General features: G+C 32.4%; 1 protein-coding gene across 4 annotated transcripts in view; it reads right to left on the bottom strand.

The window, feature by feature from the left end:
• Positions 1 to 1,945: 1,945 nt before the first annotated feature.
• The window catches only part of LOC126748382 (lysine-specific demethylase 6A), a 132,698-nt gene continuing 113,474 nt past the window's right edge, over positions 1,946 to 21,169 (bottom strand). For all 4 annotated transcript variants that reach the window (XM_050457584.1, XM_050457585.1, XM_050457587.1 and 1 more), the window contains 5 exons: positions 12,187 to 12,332; positions 11,802 to 12,089; positions 11,291 to 11,632; positions 7,295 to 7,421; positions 1,946 to 7,234 (listed from right to left, as the gene is read on the bottom strand). In XM_050457584.1, coding sequence (XP_050313541.1) covers positions 7,025 to 7,234; positions 7,295 to 7,421; positions 11,291 to 11,632; positions 11,802 to 12,089; positions 12,187 to 12,332 — 1,113 coding nt within the window. In that variant the 3' untranslated portion in view covers positions 1,946 to 7,024. The remainder of the gene's footprint in view (positions 7,235 to 7,294; positions 7,422 to 11,290; positions 11,633 to 11,801; positions 12,090 to 12,186; positions 12,333 to 21,169) is intronic.

Genomic DNA, 21,169 nt, shown 5'->3' with positions numbered 1-21,169 from the left:
GCGCTCATCGTTCGCCAAACAGTCACCGTCCGCCAAGTGAAAATTGTGATGCATAGTCTATCACTGATGGCTTGGCGCCTGCGTATATCAATAGTTCTCGGCGAGATGCTGGCGATTTGACGGAAGTGGTTAGGACCACCTCCAGCAACTCGCCGCACAACATGCACCGGTAAGTAGAAAGTTTATATTTATGAAAAAATATGTCCTCAAAATTAATAATTTGTGCCACTTACTAAAAAAAATCCTTCCAAACTATATTTGTGAAAAGATTACAGTTTTTAGTGATCTGCATAACTATTCTAGCAGACAACAGGAGGATTTTGTATTGATGGATAGACATACTTCAAACAGAATGACAAACACTATTCTACACAAAGGTCTTAAATATTTTAATGAATTAATTACCCATTAATATAAAGAACTGTAAAAGCTTCATTATATTTAGAAAAACATTAAAAAGACATATATACATACATTTTTAAGTGTTTTATATTTTAATTATCTTTCTTTGTGTCTTTTATTTTTATTTTTACACTTTTTAACACACTAATTTTGGGTTTCATATTGTTAATTATCAGTTTGTAATTTCGCGAATCTTGCCTTGTTACCATGTATGTAGCAAATATGCCAAATAAACATATTATTATAATATTATTATTACTTACAACATACCCAAAAAAAAAATCCACTAGAAAGTAAACCGCAATATTTTAAAATATAACGGTTTTTTAAAGTTTCGTACAGTTTTTGTACGATTTTCTATTAAAAACTAAAATACAATTTGAAAAGTGTGCCAATAGCGGTATGACCACGTGCTGGGGCTCGCTGGCGGGGAGATGTGCTGGAGATCGATTATGCAGTAAAAACAGGCTGGCAATGATTCTTCAGCTGGCGCATTGCCGGGAATTTCTCCAGCAAATTCCCAGCGATTGACTATGCATACAAGTGTCAAGCGCTCTAGTTAAGGCCTTTCGCATGGAACCCATTATGTTTAGGCATGCAAGCCGTTAGACTTCATAGAGTTGAGCTCAAATTTTTGCTTCCTTCCCACAGGTCCACCAAACAATAGCCCCGTATGTGGAAGAGAAAAGGTTGGACAATAGATAAGTAGATAGAGTTTCAAATCTAATATGATTCCCAGAAACCGAACCGTCCTGGAGTCTTGCAACTGCACGCTTCGCAGAGACACAACTGGTGGATGTGCCAAAGTTATGCCTCCTTGTGACTAGTAGCGGCTCTGCTTTTTCTGGGGTGAACCCTGTGAGAGGCACCATTGGTGCACTATACGTAGAGCCTATTATTAGCATCATTAAGTCCTGCATTGTGGTGGCGTTCTTCCCCGGGCAAAGGATTACCAGGTCATCAGCGTAGGCCTGCGGGTACAGGCCAGCCTGTTTAAAGAATTGATTAGGCTGTCGACTACAAGGCACCACAGGGTTGGGAACAATACTCGTCTCTGCGGGCAGCATCTAGCCGCCAACGTTTTGACAACCTCGCTGTTAAGCTAGGCAAATACATGACCTCTATCCATCACCAGACAGGGTTCCGAGCCAACAATTTCTAGGAACGTACAGAGTCTGTGAAGTGACAGAAAATAACCGTAATTCGTCAAAAAATGCACTTTTACTCAAGATATCTCCGAGCATCATTTGCTGTATATGATTTCCTTAAATTGCTTGATTTGCTTGAAAAACGAAGAAGTTATAAAGTATTCCTTTTTCCCATAGTATATAAAAATACTTAATCATTATATAAATCATAATAACCCAGTTATACGTCATATAATAAATAAAATTATATTCCGTGCTGAGGAACAACCAGCTACTTTGGTTGTTCCGGAGCCAATATGATTATGATTAAATATAAAAATATGACTAGAGCAAATTTTACAAATGATAAGAGAACAAAGAATGTTAACATCTTAAATTTATGTAAAAAAAAACCATTTGTCATAAATTAAAATTTATTAATGTCTACATAAATGAGTTGTATACATACGATATAAACCTAGAAAAAAGCAATTAAAATCAGACTTTGAATACAAATAATATAGTTTACTATAAGAAATTATTATTATGGATAATATTGATTTTCTTAGAAATTACATACAAAATTGAGCTAGTTCCCATTATTACTTATACTATTTAGTTATATGTATATATGCGAAATCTAATAAGTCCAATGTGATTTAATGCACAAAAAATAGATACTTTTTTGTTATTTAAAAATAATTGCTACAACAGAAGGCACTGTTAACCCAGGCATAACTCGAGACTGAGAATTTTTTTAGTACATTAATTTTAAAAAGTATTTTTATTATATTCATCTCAGTCTCAGATATAAAACGTTTTGTATGTGGGCAGTATATGATTTATCACAATATGGCAGTGTTACAAAAACACTTAAATTAATTCTAAGTTTGCCTATAAGTGTCGAAGTAGTCGAAATAAAATGTATTTATTTATACGATAAAGTTTACATATCTAAATTAGTTAAACAATGTTTTAGTATATTACCATAAAACACGATTTTAACCAATGCTTTACAAATTATTTTAAGGTCATAAAATTAAACTACTTTTATGAAGACGACAATTTATATAAAGGAAAAACAGTCCTGGGCATTCTTCCTGGCGTTAAAACGTCCTGTAGTGGCATATATAAGTTATATCGCTTTTGTATATAGTTTTATTTATACGAATAAAAAAACAGAAACTAGAAAACCTAACTATTGAACACTTACTTAAATAGGTAAGTTAAGAATTCGTTTTTTTTTTACTTAACACACAAACTTCAAACTTTGGTGTATGAATATTAGATCACCTACTATTAAAAAAAATAAATCATATATAGTATTATAAACTGATGAATAATAAATACTATAGTATACCGACTTACAATATAAACTAGGTAGATTTTTAAAATTATTCAAAAAGCAGTAAAATAAACAATAAAAGTTGTTTTTTTGTGGCGACAAAACATCTTTTTTTAGCCATTTAAGTTTATATTAGGTATTATTGCAGTGATTTAGATAAGCAAATTTATTTATTAAACTTTTCCAATATCCTCATAATAGCCCTTCTGATCTCAGAATGAATTCCTATCTAGTTTATAAAACTAAATGGATACTACCTATTTATTTACATACAAATAAACTTACTACTTATATAAGTTTGCTCTTAGAATTGCACAGCGCGCGTTTAAAATTTTAAAGTTAAAAAAAAATCTCTATAAAGTGGGATGTCCTTTTCAGAGGTGTTTAATTGTACGTTATGTTGTTACATTGGAAAATTGTGACCATTGGCGCGAAGGATTAAAATTTTACTTATTGTTTCAAAAATTATTATTGACATATAACAAAACTTTTCAACAAAATAAGTTACAGGCTTTTAATTCACTTATTTTTATATGGGTGCTATACGTCTAACTAATATACTTTACAAACGCTATTTGCGACTAACCAGCTCAGAAAAGAACTTTTTAATCTATTAGCTTTTAACATTTAACTTTAAAAAAGCTTGTGCAAATTTATAATTGATATTTTTTAATCGCCAAGATTACGATCGATAAGATTAGAAAAAAGTATTGACGGTTTTATTTGAGGAGTAAAAAAATACTTCAAAGAAAACTTATTAAATAATATTACCACTATTACCAAAGAGATAGAGAAATTATAAGTAATATTGATCCCTACAAACTATAGTTTACTTTCACGTTCGAAATCCAAAATATTGCTTAAAACTAAAAAATAATTTGCTAGTATAAAGATAATAGAAATAAATATTTAAAAAAAGGAACATATAATAATACAGGTTATTCCTCCAGAAACTTCATCAATCAAAGATGCTAGTAGGCAGGAAAGGTACTATAGTAAGGTTTACAATATGAAATATCTCGACAACAATATTTATTTTAAAATATTGGATTTTAGGTAACAACTTAAAATTTTATCTATCGATAAATGGAGGTTCTAGAGAGACATACTGTATATCTAAATCTGTATCTGGCCAACATTCATAACTCCAATAATGAGGTTATGGTTTTGTTTCTTCGGTACAGAAAAATAATATTCATTAATAAAAATGTACAATGTATTCTAGTAATAAATATAAATAAAATAAAGTAAAATGTGTAAATATAAATACAAGTGGTAGATAAATTACTTTCTGATTATATTACAATATAATGTAAATAAAATCTTGAGATCAATAAATGGTCGACTGCAATATGTATTTTGAAATTCCACTATACTATAATTACACGTGTTTATGAATTATATACACCCAATAAATTACAATATTTTCTATATAATATATATCACTTTAGGATTCTTTTTACATTTTTATTAAAAGCACTTACCTACTAATAGTTGTACATTATGTTACGAGTGGCAGTGAATTTGTATCATCAATATATATGAGGTTATAAAATAAATAACCATAGAATAATCAATTAAAAAAGTATTTAGCCTCTGTTTTATTTTTTTAAAACGTTTTATACCAGGTCAACCTATTTACTATTAAAAGCGTAAATCATTTCTTTCTATAAATTATTAGAGAAATATCGGTTGCTTGCATAAAAGATGGAAATATTTAGTTTCACAAATAGCACAGCTTGCTTTATTTATAACAATTATCCGCCAATGTACAGACAACAGCCGTGTTTTCCTTAGTCTCACCAAACTTATCCTACCTCGTTTACGTCATTTACTTAAGAACGGGATTTAATCCCGCTCGACAAACGTAATACCGCTTTTCACAGTATATTGCGGTTGTTGAACTTGCCTTTGGAACATGAAATCGAAATTCAAATTAGGCGCCAAAACCCATTTTACCCCCTGCTTCTGCCTACAACATCTTATCGCGACGTTACGTTAGTTACTTGTTTTATTTGTTTTTTTTTTTACATTACTTACTAAATTCTGTAATAAGATTCAAGACATTCAAGACGGGTTGACTCAGATTAAGGTGATACTGGTATCATATTATAAGAAAAATTTTCAAAAGATTAAAAATTTTGCTGCTCGATTTTCGGAGGCATATTGCGGCAAAGACGCGTAAAATTCAGGCCCAAATGAGCATCTAACGTAACTATTATGAAACATTTTATAATAAATATTCTGTCTACGTATGAAACAAAATTTACATTAAGCACACTGAACCATATTAAGTAAAAGCCATGAAAATAGTTTTATTTTCGTATTTACTGATAAAAAAAGATAATGTTGTCAAAATAAATTTACAAAAATTCGTCGCACTTGCATCAAATTCTTACTTCGTTCACCATATTGCATAGAGATAAATGGTAATAATCTTTTTAATTACTAGCAGCTAGCACCTGTCCATTAGACCTCATGATAATATTCAGAGGGGCCAGTGATTACTTTAATCTGAGTGTTCATAAAAAAAAGCCCAAATAATTCCAAGCGAGTATTGGTTTAGCTTGACACTATCCTAAAAATCAATTATAGTCAATAGATTTTTGATTGTTTCTGACAATATTTTAATAATTTTGGAAAACAAAATTCCGATCATGTTTTATATTCATTGTTGTCATTTAAAGTTGATTCTTAGGGATCCGACATATTGCTTGTACTTACTAGTGATACGCCAAATATTAGCATTAAGGGCCAACTTGTGCATTTCAAAAACTATGCACAACATCAACTATTACATTTATTTTGTACCATATGCATTTTCAAGTAATTTGTGAAGCAAGAAACTAATACTGGGTAACGAATAATTTTTGAAATACAAAATAAACGGATCTACTCACGTTTCTACCATATGAAATTATTGCTTTCAAAATTATAACTGATTATTTAATAAACCACATAGCAAAAAGTTAATAAATACCAAATGAGAATTAATTAATTTGTAAAATAAAGGATTGCTTTTTAAAAAACTGATAACGGAAAAATAATCTCTGAAAAAAATCATTAGGAATTATTTTAATAAACTTAATTTGTTTTATTCATACCTTTCTAGAGGCACTTATATAACCGCTTTCATTTATCTTTGTAAAGCTATGTGTAAAATAAAAATATGCTATATAAATAATGGTTTGTTTGAGTAATGCTTACATTTTCCAAAAAAAAATTATCCCGCATATTTTACATTTAGCTCAGAATATTTATAATTTCATTGCTGCCTATTAACTATTTTATTTTGGTACAAAAATTATTTTTAAAAATGCTTTAACCATTAATAATTATTTAATCTTAAGTCGATTTTTTAAATGATTTCCTTTAATAATGTTTAATAATAATGATGCTAAAACTTTACTCACTAATTTCTTGACTTCTAGTTTTTTCAAAGTTTTATTAATTTCATTCATGTCTAGGTTGTGTTATTTTTTTATATCTAGTATTTAGTTACCAAACGTGATCATTAAATTTTTTTATGTATTTCAAAAAAGGATAATTTCCTTCTAAACATTTCTAGGTGGAAAATTACAATTTGATGTAACTCATAAAAGCTTAAAATGATGAACATATTCGATTGTATTCCTACAAGTTCAACCGTTATTCCTGTAACGTTTTTTATTTTTTTTCAAATATATTTTGTTGCATATTTCAATACACAAAATTATAATCTAAGAATAAAAATAATTTGAAGCTTTTGTCACACGAAATTCATTAATTATTCCAATTTTAATTTAGAATGCAATAAGTAGGTTAAAATGGTTAATTATAATTACATATATTAAATATCATTTCAAATACGACAGGATATAGACACCCTACGTGCCAATTTTTATATGTTTAAAAATGTTTTAAGGGTGAACCACCTTTAAAAAACAACTATATTTTTTTGTAATACCTCCTTAACAAATGTTTTCCCAACGTACGGCAGGTATCAATTAACTCTCACAATCTGCATAGCACGAATGCAAAACAACATTTGAATGTAAAATAATGCATTGGGGGCTAATTTTCACCTCTTAGACTTATATGTCAGACCCATAAATGATTTCAAATCATTCATCATCAATCAAGCTTCATTCTCTCCATTTTCAAAGTTTTACTAAGGAATAAGTCTAAAAGCATCTGCATTCGTAGAAATATTGTTATATAAGACAAAATTATTATAAACTTCGCAAAGTTCCTGCATTTTATATTCTTCAAGACAAACAAACCCTTCAAGATTAAGCGACTGTTTTCTAGCGCAATCCATACAATGCACGACATGTCTTTTCTCTTGCTCTCTAATAAAAAGGATATTAAAAACTTCAATCTGAAACAAAAGAAATACATATTTTTATTGATATCATTTTACTTCAGCTCTCATAATTACCTCGCACTGGCCGCAGTAGTGAGATGCTTCATTTTTACCCCTTCCATGAAATTTCACTTCGACTCCTTTATCTTTCACAAATTGCAACATTCTGGAACACTTTATAAGAGCTCTAAGAAGACAGTTTCTGAAAATAAAAAGACTTATTATAAAGCGTCATACACAGAGACAATTTAGTTGATTTTTCTGTACTAGGAATTTACTGTTAACTATAAAATTAAAGATTACTGCAAATTTAAGCGAATACAGCAAACATCATGTTCTTGACTTTTGTACTGATTGATACTGGTGACTTTTGGCTTATCTATCAAAATGTTGATCTACCCAGTTTTATAATTCAACTTCGAAAGACATATACTTTAGCATATTTATGATACTTTATATCGTAAAATATTCTAGCCTCTAAGATTTACTGTGAAACTAAAGTTTACACAGAAGCATAAACATAGTTAGGATATTAGGCTATTTTTTAATGAAATTTGAAATTCTCATAGAACCTGATATAGAACCTTTTTTTTAATCTTTCTTTTTGAGTCTGTATCTCCTAAATGATGTAAATTTAGAAAAAAATAAAAGGGCGATTAAATGAGTTAACAGTTTCAAATTAAATAAAATGTATTACCGTTTTATTCAAATGCATGTAATAACAATTATGTCTTAAAAATAATATCGATGCTATGAACTACATAACTTTGTTGACAATAGTGCATACAATACGCGCATCGATTATTCATTAAATTTTTAAGCATTCAATTGTCTGGATTTTTAGCCTAGAGCTTTAAGTTCACAAGACCCTACAGGAAGAAGTCACCAGAATAATTCACAGGACATGCTTAAAATACCTTTATTGCCAACCTGCCCTTGCATTGGCGGTATAAGATCATTATGTTAGAACCAGACATCGTTTAGTTGGTTTACAATGACAATTCGGAAGGAATAACCATTTGACCATGCCCGAGAATGGTTACACGCTGTCCTTCGGGATTCTCGAATAAATAAGGGACAGTGACTCTACAGGTATAAGTAGCATACTCCACTGTAATTTTGTTTGGATGCAACGATGTTTCTTCATACATCTGATTATTCTCCTCGCTCTGACTTCGGCAGATTAGCTTATTCATGAAACCATTAAACGAAACATGGCTTAACATTTTATACTCATAAGAAAAAGGATCTTCAGTCAAGCATCCAAGCACCAAAGACAAAAATATTAAGTTATTATGAATTGGGTTTTAGTTTTTGAACCAGTTAAATTTTGTGTAAAGATAAATGATATGTAAGGTTTTGTGTAAATACATTTGATTGATATACAGGGTGTTCCGTTGATTATCTTACAAACTACTAGGGGAGATAGAAAATGTCAAAAAAAAAGAAAAGTTTATATGAACATGGGTCCGGAAATGCTTTTTTAGGGAGCTAGATCTCTTTGCAGATAACCTTTAAAAACTAGTTTTCGTGTTATAGCTTCAGATTTATTACTTATTTTTCATTTAATATATAATTTTCTTAATCCACTATATATTTTTTTAATGTGTTATATGTATTTTGTAAAAGGTAGGTAAAAAATGTGCTCTTTAAAAGTTTCGTTTATTTGCTGACTAATAATATATACTTTAAGAGTAATCAACAAATGTTGCAGAATAAAAAAAGATTCCTGACAAAAAAGTTAATGAAAAAAAAGCAACTTGGCGACGTAGAATACCTAAATGTTTACAATACACGTATCCGATGTTGCCACTTTATTTTTCTAGATATTTTTTCATATCTGAGAAGCTAGCGCCCGATCGATATTCAGCAACTAAAAATCTAGAACGCAGCATATGTCGTTTGTCAGCAACGTCTGCGCCCGCTGTTATTTAACCGATATAATGCCCGTATCTCCTAAAATTCCCAAGAAATGTTAATATGTTTTTTCCAGATATTAATAATCAATAACTAAATGGATTTATAGTGGTTATAAACCTCTACAAACTAAGGTTTTTTTGTGAAAATTACTTAAATAGTTGAACGTTGAAATGAAAAAGGCTCCCAAACGATTTGAATTATTCTTTTCTCTATAATATATAAGAAATATGTAAACGCATTTGAGATGGTTGCAAACCTCTACAAACAAAAGTTTTTTGGTAAAAAGTTTTATCCATATCCTTTGGCAGTTATAGCCGTTTATAACAACTAACTCAATAATTTTTAATCAAAAAACTTTCGTTTCTAGAGGTTTTCACGCATCTCAAATCCGTTTAAATATTTATTATATATTACAGAAAAAAGTTTACCTTTTAATTAATTTTTACAAAAAAACTTTAGTTTGTCGCGGTTTATACCCATTATAAACCGATTTAGTTAGCCATTGTTAATTGAGTAAATTTAACCCCATTTCTTTAAGTATTCAATTTCTGCCCGTTTGCGCATCAGATTATGTTATTATGAATTTTGCATAAAAAAGATGATATTTAGCGATTCTACTGAGTGCTCTCAGTTCTTGTGAAAATTGGCTAAAAGCAAGTATTAAACATGAAATTTTATGGTGGTTGAAAGAATTTTTGATATGGTAGATACAGATTTATGTAATTTTTAAAATTACTTGATTGCACAGTATTGTGGGATGTCCAGCAGAAAGTTAGAGGTTCAGTCCTGCTTAATTCTCGAACCTTGTTAACATGCACTATCGCTTTTCGGCAAATGAACTTTAGTACTATTAATAAAATAATTAATTCTGGTGCTGTAACTCAATGTACTTTTAGTCAATTTGTACAAAAACGGTGATTTGTACAAATTGCTGCTTTCCACGCCCCTGGTTAATTATTTTTGTTTAATCAAACAGAATAAACGTATTAACAATAATGTATGTCTCAAAATTGGTTGCGATAGGTAAAGTAGTTCCAAAGCTATAAAACGAAAACTAGTTCTTAAAAGTTATCTTCAAAGAGCTCTAGCTCCCTGAGGAAGCATTTCCAAAGCCATGTTCATATGAACTTTCCTTTTTTTGACGTTTTCTATCTGCCCTAGAAGTTTGTAATATGATCAACGGAACACCCTGTATAAGGTAAAGTTGCCGAAAACATCGTCTAACAGCAAAAATGTGGATTGTCTTGAAAACTTTGCCTCAGCTTCAACATTGCTCGTATGTCTTACATTTTTAATACGATTCGGTCTCAAATATTCCACTAAAGTAAGATTTCTTTCATATTACTTAACAATATTATTTGTTCACTTGGTCGATGATGCGGACCATAATATCAACGAAATGTACACCAAGTCTCCTTTGTTGAGCGCTTTTAATAATATTTTATAATTTCACAACGTTCCTGGGGTGTTAAATATTCGATGGGATAAATGTTGTAATAATCTAACCTGTCAGATAGATTATTACAACAAAACTGTCAGATAAGAATTTTCATATGTACATTATTTTTGTCAATATTCCACAAATCCTACCGCACTAATTTGATCACCCCTTACTACTTAGTTTGAAGATCTCTCTTAACATACTTACTCTAGGTTCTGTAGAGTAGGTTTATTCACATGCAATAAAAAAACATAAATCAGATGTGAAAAAGAGAACAATAATGTTTCTGTGTTTCTCCTCCCTTCTACTAACTAAAGTTCGAGGAATCAGTGAAGCATTGTCGCTACTATTTTTAACTTAAAGCTTTGGGTATTTCGGAACGCTTTTTCGGGCGTGCATATTATTGATTTCCATCAAAATACAATTAAAGCGGTGAGAATCACTTTAGAAACACTAGTTTTATTCGATACTAGCCATAATACTCCTACTATAGTCCGTTCACAATTAACACGCCAGAACATACTTATATCGCTTCTAATTGTTCAACATGCCGTAAAATATAGAGCTAGTTGTTGACACTTGCAATGGAAAGCTACGTGTACGTCTGGCCTTTTGGTTTGGAACAAATTATAGCTGCATAATTAGCTTAGTTTCTAATACCTATAATAATTATAACCAAATAATATTAGAAGGCATTATTATGAACTTACTTAATGAGCTCAAAAAGTTTCCTGTCCGAAACTTTAATGTTTCTTGCCAAATTCCATGAAAGATGTAACATAGGCACAATGCTTTTAAAACTTTGGAGTTTATTCCATTCGTATCTCTCGATTGCTAATTGATATTGCCTAGCTGTAAGAGGACCAACGTTCCATGCAATATTATTACACCAACCGACGGCTTGAACCCAATGCACACAACCAGCGTTTACCCAAACTAAATCTCCGGGCCTTTGCAGAAACCTGTATACTGGTATATTAGCTTTATAGAGATCTTCCAATACAGGCCACCACGAACCGTGAAGATAATTTATTTGATTTTGTTCGCATAATCTGCAAAGTAAATAAAATATTAATTAGATGCTTAATATTGTTTTTTCCATGCAAAAAAAGTCAAATCTACTTTTAAATGTCTATTCTAATATAAGTTATTGCTTGACACATGACTAAACTAGTATAATCAAAACTGTAATATGTATTTCTGGATGCAATTTTAATTTACCGGCAAATAGCTCCCCAGTATGAATCAGGTACAGCAAACCATTCGCAATCACCAGGTCCAATATTTATATTGATAGAACAGAAATTATTATTTTCTTGATGGCCTGGAGTTCGACTTCCAGGCACCTTCATGTATAACTGGACCGTATTCATTCCCAATATAACATGACCAACGTGTGATAACATATTGGCAGCAGATACTACCCGAGCAAATGCCGGTAGTTTCATCAGTTCTTGTAATTGGGCTCTCCATTTTCTTTCATCACTCAAATCAACATTGGTACCAAATCTTCAAAAAATCAATACAATCGGTTAAACATAATTATCCATCAAGTTGAGGTTTTTTTAAATTAAAGTTTTTTTGTTATTTAAGATAGAATACTTACTTAAGTGTTTTATGTTCTTTAAGAGCCTTTGTGATTGATGAAGGAATATTGGTAGATAAATTTATTTTTCTTCTCTTTCCTCCGTAAAACGTCGAGTCTTTGGAGTCGGAGTCTGATAAACCAGCTTGAGCTTTTTCTCTTTCTTCCTAAAAACAGTATTATTACAGTATTATTATTTTAATATATTCCTTTATCCTACAAATGAATTATGTTAAATATCAAATAAATTAAAAATTTAGCTTTCTTATCTATTGTTTATAAAATTGAATCTAGAAATTTGCAAGTCTTAAGACAAAAATTTGTTTTACCAGTCTTTTCTTATTTACTTTTTCATTTAGAACGCTTTAGTGGAAGAATTTACAATAAAAAGCAATTTTATCACCGATAAAAATCGTGAAAGCACTAGGAGGATCAGGTTAATGTAATGTGATCGCTCGGACATGTCGATTTTTATTTTTAACTGCGGGTTTTCTTACTATAATTTTATGTATACAGGGTGGCCCAAAAATAAGTTACGGTCATCAACGTAATTTTTTTAAATGTAAACACCTATTTTTTATTTTAGATTTAGGTTCTACATCAAATTCTAAGTACATTTCATGTACCATGTCCTATACCTAAACTCGACCGTTGACGATTGTTTACGATTGAACACAATAAAAGGCTATTTTTGGAAGAGTTATTTATATCAAGCAAGAATACATAAAAATATTTTAATTAATTTTTTAAGTGTTGAAAATGGCTGCCACGAACCTCATGGCAATATCCCAGTCGATGCTGAAATTCTTGTAAAACGTTATCGATAACAGAAGGTTCTATCAATCTTATTTCTTCCGTTATTCTAATTTTTAAGTCTTCAATGTTGTTTGGCCGATTAACATAAACTTTGGACTTAAGATACCCCCACAAAAAAAATCTAAAGGAGTCAGATCCGGCGATCTGGCCGGCCATTCAATTGCACCCCTCAGACCAATCCAACGTCCAGGGAAAACGGTATCCAGGTACTGGCGCACGGGACGAGTGTAATGGGCTGGAGCTCCATCTTGCTGATACCATAAGGAATTATCTAATATATCCGGGTCTTCTGGATCGGGGTATAAAGTGGCAAGGCATGGAACCAAGTCATTTTCTAAAAACTCGAAATACCTCTCACCATTCAAGTATCCTTCAAAGAAAAAGGGCCCTATAACCCTGTTTTCAATCACCCCCGCCCAAACATTTACTTTTTGAGGGACTTGGCTGTGGCACTCCATCATCCAGTGCGGATTTTCAGTAGCCCAATATCGGCAGTTTTGCCGGTTTACACTACCATGAAGACAAAACGTTGCCTCATCAGAAAATACAATTTTTTTTGAAAATTGTGCATTAGCATGGCACAAGTCCATAAGTCTCTCACAAAATTCTAAACGCCTATCTGGGTCATCTCCATTTAGTTCATGAACCAATTGAACTTTGTAAGGCTGCCATTTATTTATACCTAAATACTTAACGACGGATGTCTGGGATATCTGATTTTCTAACGCAATATTGCGAGTCGTTTTATGGCAATCTTCTTCAACTGCCAGCAAAACATTTAGTTGCTTCTCTTCTGATATACTTGACCGACCTTTCGTATAATTATCCCTGACATGTCCCAAATCCCGATATTTCTGTTCTATTTTACTGACAGTACTTTGAGATATACGTGGCCTATCAGGATACTTGGCATGATAAATTTCACAGACTTCCACCTGAGTGCGCATCCTGTTTCCATAACCAATCATCATCAAAATCTCTATTCGCTCTCGCTCACTAAGACGTACCATTTTTTGAAATTTTAATTTTATCTTTTGATAAACTTAACACAAGCAAAACTTTGCTTAGGCATCTAAATCAAACTAAATTCACTCAAAATTATTTGATGTCAACAAATTGTGACAAGTTGACAATCAAAAACACCAACCACAAATGTAAATAACCAAACAATAACTGATAGGTTGCTTGATATAAATAACTTTTCCAAAAATAGCCTTTTATTGTGTTCAATCGTCAACGGTCGAGTTTAGGTATAGGACACGGTACATGAAATGTACTTAGAATTTGATGTAGAACCTAAATCTAAAATAAAAAATAGGTGTTTACATTTAAAAAAATTACGTTGATGACCGTAACTTATTTTTGGGGCACCCTGTATACATAAAATTATAGTAGGAAAACCCGCAGTTTAAAATAAAAATCGACATGTCCGAGCGTTTTTTTTTTGAACATACCCCTGAATTTTAAATGAATTTATTCCAACCTTTACGTTCGCACTGTATTTCTTGTATAACAATATGGCAAAGCTGTCAACGTTGCTTTTACCTGTTGTCTTTTGCTGTCATCAATACAAGTAACATAATATGTCGGTGAATTAACAATTTCATGTTTTTTATGCCATTCAGTAGTAGTAATTAACACTTTAAACAGTACCTAAAGTATGTCCTTAAGCCCTAAATATCACAGTTATGTACCTAGTGAGCTTGGTCGAAAAATCGAATTTAAAGTCCACGTGTTGAACAAAACAAAATTGAATGAAACAAAACACGAAAAATAAAAAGCAGCAAAAGCCGATTAAAGATAAATCTACGGGCACGGTGGTATCGTTGTTATACTCTATTTCAGAAGTGTGTAGAGCAATAAAACCTCATTAGGTATGCAAAAGTGGTACCTGGTGATCCACCAATATTTTATGCCACTACCTTAGTTGGGTATTAGTTTCAATGTAAAATTCTTTCTTTTCGTTGATTGCAGGTAGTGCCACCCGGTTTTGGGTCAATTTATGAGTTTTGCCCATTGTTACCCACTGATAAACATTGAAAACGGTTCGCCAAAGGCGTGCAACTGGGACTTGTTTTTTACCTTATAATGAATGTACTTAAATGCTATTTTACTTTAGAAAGTTACTTTTGTTTAAATGGAATAATATATTTTTTTCACAAATTTATTGAACATAATATGTAGAGTAAAACAGTTGAAAATGTCACTTTTGGATCTGGGTATAACAATTTTAAATTATAATAGATTCTAGTCTTCTTCGTCATCTGACGAACTGTCATCACCTCTTGACATTATAATTAAAGGATCGACTGATCGATGAGGTTGTCAAAATCCCACATTTTGTCCTCTTGCTTAATTACATGCTGGACTGCTTTTCGCCAATTCTCTGGTGTCGCTTCCGTAATGGCTTGATCAAACAGTAGCTTAACATCTTTCATTTTAAAAGTCGTGTTTTGTCTTGCTACAAATCCTTTTACCTGCGCCCATATCAGTTCTATAGGATTTAGTTCGCAATGATATGGCGGTAAGCGCAGTACAGTTATATTATATTTTTCGGCTATATCTTCCACGGCGTATTTCATGAAACGAGTTTTGTGTAAGTTTGCTATTGCCAGCAGTTCTTTTTTTATCAAATTTGCTTCAAACGCAATACCTTTTGCAGTCAGCCAATTGATAATTTCTTGCTTTCTCCAACTTGAAGTTGGCGTCTTCTCTATTCGCCGTGAATGATAGCTTGCGTTATCCATAACCACCACCGAATTAGCCGGAAGAAATTTTATCATTTCACCAAAATAGTCCTCGAAAACGTCTGAGTTCATGTCTTCATGGTAATCTCCTGTGCGAGTCGACTCAAAGGTTAGCAGACCTTCTTTTAAAAATCCCTCTTCGCTTCCAATATGTGTGATTATAAGTCTTTTTCCTTTTCCCGAAGGTACTTTAATACCCGTAGACAGGCCTTCTATGAAAGCTTGGCGAGCACTGGTTATATTTTTGTCTTACCACATTTTTTGGACTATATAACCTTCGTTAATCCACGTCTCATCAAGATAAAAAACTTTCTTTTACTCCCTGCGGTACTGCTTGATACTTCTCAAGTATTGTCGTCTCCAACAAACAATTTCGTCGCTCTCCAGTAAAAGTGCTTTGCGGTTATGCTTTTCCCAGGCAAAATCCATATTTTTTAAAGTTTTCCATAAAAGTTTTCTACTTATCAACGGAATACTGTCATCTCGGCCAAGTTCCATTAAAATTTTGTCTAGGGTGGGTATTTCCTTTTTAAAATAAAAAGAGTGAACTTTTCTTCGAATTATACATTTAGCATTTTCATCAAGGACTTTTGTAGGTCGTCCTGGCTTCTGCTTGGGAGATTCCACTTGACCTGCTACTTTTCTTTCCCGCAACAATTTGAAAATGGTGGACTTTCCAATTCCACTCATTCGAGAATATTTTTCAACAATTTCTTGCACAGTAAAACTAGGGTAATCGTGTTTTATGCAATCATGTACATTTAAAATAATAACTTTTTCACTCAGCGATAGTGGAGAATTTTTAGTACATCTTTTCGTTGGACTGAATACCTCCATTTTTTAAATATTGGGATAATAATATTGTGATTACACTAAAGCGTAGCAGTGACTACTAACGTTTAAAATATGATTTAAAAGTATTTATAGTCTGTATATATTACCTGACCCCATTTTTGCATGTTACAAAGCGTTAAAAGATAGGTACCTATACAAAAGGATTAAAAGTATTTATTTAGTATTTAATCTCTTTCAAAATAAAGGCATTTAATCCGTGAAAATTAAATTCATAAATATTATAAGTACCTGCGCCTATGAACTACCACGAAATGTAGCCAAACAGAACGGAATTCCCCAGTTTATTGCTCTATACACTTCTGAAATAGAGTATAAGTATCGATATGACTAGAAACCGGCAGTTGCGTATAACAGTGATTTCGAAGTAGTGACGGGCCGTAAAATCGAGAAATCGTTGCGCCAATGCGGTAGTCGTAATCGTGTTTTTAAATGTGAAAATAGCAGGTTTTTAAGGGTCAGTAAAAAGTAGAGAAAAATATGATAAAACGATGGAGGCACATGTTTAGATTTAACTCTCTTTGGCAATTATGGACGCCTTTTTCATAAGCTTCATAAGGCAATTTTATATAAAAAGGGTATTAAGCATGAGGGGACATGCGTTTATTCTCCTAACAGAATGAGCGAATGAGAATGTATGAGAATTGCAGTATTGTGAATGCAGCCAGGAGATTATTACATTCTAGAGGTTTACCTAAATTTTTGTAGGCTCTAGCAATTAATACTATTCTATTTAATTACGAATAGCTCGGTATTCGTATTAAAAAGAGTAGGAAAAAGTCCTGTTAGCACCAACACACTCTCAGAGTTTTACTATGACAGACCCTTTAATTTAAATATCTTAAGGATTTTTGAAATAAAAATATATGCATTTATTCCTAACGAAAAACGCATGAAATTGAATCCCAAAAATGAAATGTAAATATTTGTTGGCTACAGTGACACTATAAAGGGATTCATAGAAATGTAGTATTTATCCCTCCAGAAAATCATACTGAGTCTAAGCAGGCACCAGAAAAAGTAGTACCAAAGTTTACAAAATAGAATACAAGTTGGGTCACTCCGGTCGGCGGCCGTCAAAGTCCACCCCGCAGTTCCCCGTCTGCCCGGTGCACCAGGTCTGGTGCACATTTATTTATCGATGTATACCGAGCGCGCCAAGCTCATTTAAGTTTTACTCACGTTTCGGTGTATAGGGTGGAGTTAAAAGAAATAGTTGTGGATTTTATTGATTGTGTGGAGAATAAAATGTCTAATCGAAATATTTGTTCAGTGGATGGTTGTGAAAGTCGAATGACAGATCAGATATCGTTTTTTAGGTGCCCTAAAGATGAAGGAAGGTATGTACCAAATATAGATTCTATTAAATAAGTTTTAATTATGAAAATTGAGTTTTAATTATCTTTATATTACTTTAACTCAACCTTCTATTTAATCCTTTACAAGGGATTAATATTAGTAAATGAATATTGCAAATATAATAATTATTTATTTAACCACCCAACTAACTTAAAAATAATAAAAAATTATAATATATTATGCAGTCTTAAATGAAACAAAAATTTTAGGTGTCAAGCTTGGAAAAATGTCCTAGGATTTATAGGATCCCATAGATATGCGGATAATACTCCAACGCAACGTTATAACCGTATTAGAATTTGTAGTTTGCATTTTAATGATGACAGTTTTACAAATTCCTCGAAAACCCGAATCCATTCTTATGATATCCCATCGTTTGGAGTACCTACCCAAAAAGGTATGTTTTTTTTATAAATTCAAACCTAATCAAATTATTTTTTAATGATTTTAACTTAAAATAATATAGGACATACTGTAGACGATGCACATTTTCCTAAAGCCAGTATTGATGCCATTGTTCAGCCAGAACCCTTCGAAGTAAATGAGCCAAAGCAGCCGTTACTAAAAGGTAAGATATTTATCTAAATCAAAATACCTATTATATACTAATACGTATAAATAGTCGTTATGTTTTTGTAACATGCCAAAATAAAAATATTGCGCCTTAAAAATCCATCGTAGATTTGATTATAAACGGCATAAATTAGTTAAGTTTTTCATATAAATTAAACACATAATATTGAATATATAATCTAAATTAGCAAAATTAGTTGCAGGAACCCAAACGTCAGTAAAACTTTCAGCAGATACGCCAAGAAAAGTTTTACTTAAGGAGACAGTAAAAACACTAGAGAAAACTATATTTAGAAATGATGTATAATATTGACAAAAAGAAGCAGTTCAAAATGGCCCATAAATTAACAAACGACCACATTTATCCTAATAAATTTCAAAAAATGAAAGTAACATTAGCTTCGCAAGTATTTAGCCGCTCTGTAGCGGTAGCTATACATACTTATATTGAATTTAACGCCTTGCCAAAAGAAGCAACTATAACAGCCAATTTTATATTTAAAAAGAATAATCTATTTGATTTATTAAACTCCAACAACTTACAAGATTTTCAAGCTTTCATGGGAACTGAAAAACAAAAAACGATATTGCAAGATATGGAAAACCTTTTTAAAAACTTAAAAGTAAGAAGTTTTGAAGGAAAAAATATGACAAATAGGACAAAATTTATTTCTGGGTGGCGGCTACAATAAGATCAATTTTCATTCTTTGGGAAATGTTACAAAAAAAAGGTTATAGATATTTATTTATTCGATCCTTTAAAAAGGTTTTTGCGTTAGGATATTTAGATAATGTCGAAACAGCTAATTGTATAGATGATGGCGCTAAAGCCCTATTAAATTTATATCCCGATTTTATTAAGAGTTGCAATAATTTTGCAAATGCCCTGTTTAATGAAGAGTTATTTTATTGTAAATTAGAAATATATGAAAATAATACCTTATTTGGTGGTCTAACCATACCTCCAAAAGACATTATTAAGTACATAATAAAATTAGAAAGTATTTTTATCGCTGAATTTAATAAATTATCCGCGCAAGAATCAGTTGTCTATAATCTTAAAAAACTATTTTCTAACATTACCTTTAAGCATATCTGTAATGAATTTCCCATTGACTATTTTTTAAGTTTATACATAAGGGTACGTATTTATTATACATTAAAATTTATAAATGCCGATATTAAAAAAGAAAAATCTAAAAAAAAAGGTAAGTAGAAAAAAAGGTAAAAAGGTAAAAGATGTTTATGTAACCAAGCTTAACATATTAAAACATTTGTAGAAATACTCGTAGTACTTGTGAATGAGTCCCGATACAGCGACGTCCTTGGGGTAGGAAGGTGGACTCGATGTAGATGAGCCGCAACTGCTAGACGCGTCCTTCTTGCCGGAACAGCCCTGGGTGGAATCAGGCCTGCCAGCTCAGAGGAGCACTTACCGTGATAATAACGGTAGAATAAACGGAGATCAGCCACCTTTCTCCTGTGCTCCAGACTATCCAGACTCTTTATCAGTTCTGGTTTGTCGATAAGACGAATAGCTCTCTTCTGTATAGAATCCAGCAGGTTTAAACTATGCTTGGGTGCAGAGCTCCAGACATGCGAGCAATACTCGAGGGAAGGGCGTATTTGAGCATTATAAAGAGTCAGCAGCTGTTCTGGTGTATACAGTTTTTTCGTTTTGAAAAGCACTTCGAGTTTTTTGGAAGCCGCCCTGGCGACCTCAGCAACGTGGTCATGCCAGGACACACTGTTGGTGACCTCGACTCCTAGAAGATGTAAAGATGATTTCATTGGCAATGTTTTCCCTGCCATAACCAGCTCCGGGCCACCAAGGTTAGTCTTCGTCGTAAATACTGCAGCCTGCGTTTTTTTAGCGTTAAAATAGACTAGATTGTTTCCGCCCCACTCCAAGATTGCTCTAATATCATTGTTGATTGAAGCTACTTGTTGCTGTCTTTCAAGATTCAAAGAACTTGCGGCTGTCGTTGGTTTGGCGGATTTAAATGTGGAAATAAGTGTGCTATCGTCCGCAAATCTGTAGATTGGGTTGACAGTAGTTCCTAGCAAATCGTTGATATATATCAAGAAAAGGGTGGGGGATAGAATGCATCCTTGAGGGACTCCAGCGTTAATGTTAAATTTATCGGAGAGGTATCCATCGACGGCTACTTGGATTGTTCGTTGTTCAAGAAAACTTTTGATCCAATTCAATAATGAGTTTTGTATGCCGATTGAGGAGAGCTTGGTTAGTAGTCCCTCATGCCACACTCTGTCAAATGCCTTGGAAATGTCAAGAGCGACTAAGCGGGACTCGCTGTGCTTCTCCATGGCCTCTGTCCACAAGTGTGTGACGTAAGCCAGAAGATCGCCGGTGGATCTAAGCTCTCGGAAGCCGTATTGATGGTCGCTGATTAGTCCAGATGATTCCAGATATCTTAACAGTTGCTGGTTGACTGCTTTCTCCATAATCTTCGATATTACTGGAACTAGTGCAATCGGGCGGTAATTGGAGGGCATCGTCTTCTTACCCTTTTTGGGTACAGCTTGCACTCGAGCAGTTTTCCAGCTTGTTGGAAATTGGCCCTGTTTATACGATGCCGTGAACAGTCTACATAAGGGAGGAGTCAATTCGTCTGCACAACGTTTTAGTATTAGGG

Source organism: Anthonomus grandis, chromosome 22, assembly GCF_022605725.1.
Source record: "Anthonomus grandis grandis chromosome 22, icAntGran1.3, whole genome shotgun sequence".
NCBI classification, from domain to species: Eukaryota; Metazoa; Arthropoda; class Insecta; order Coleoptera; family Curculionidae; genus Anthonomus; species Anthonomus grandis.
Note: the sequence above shows the minus strand (reverse complement) of the source record. Positions and strands in the feature narration are given on the sequence as shown.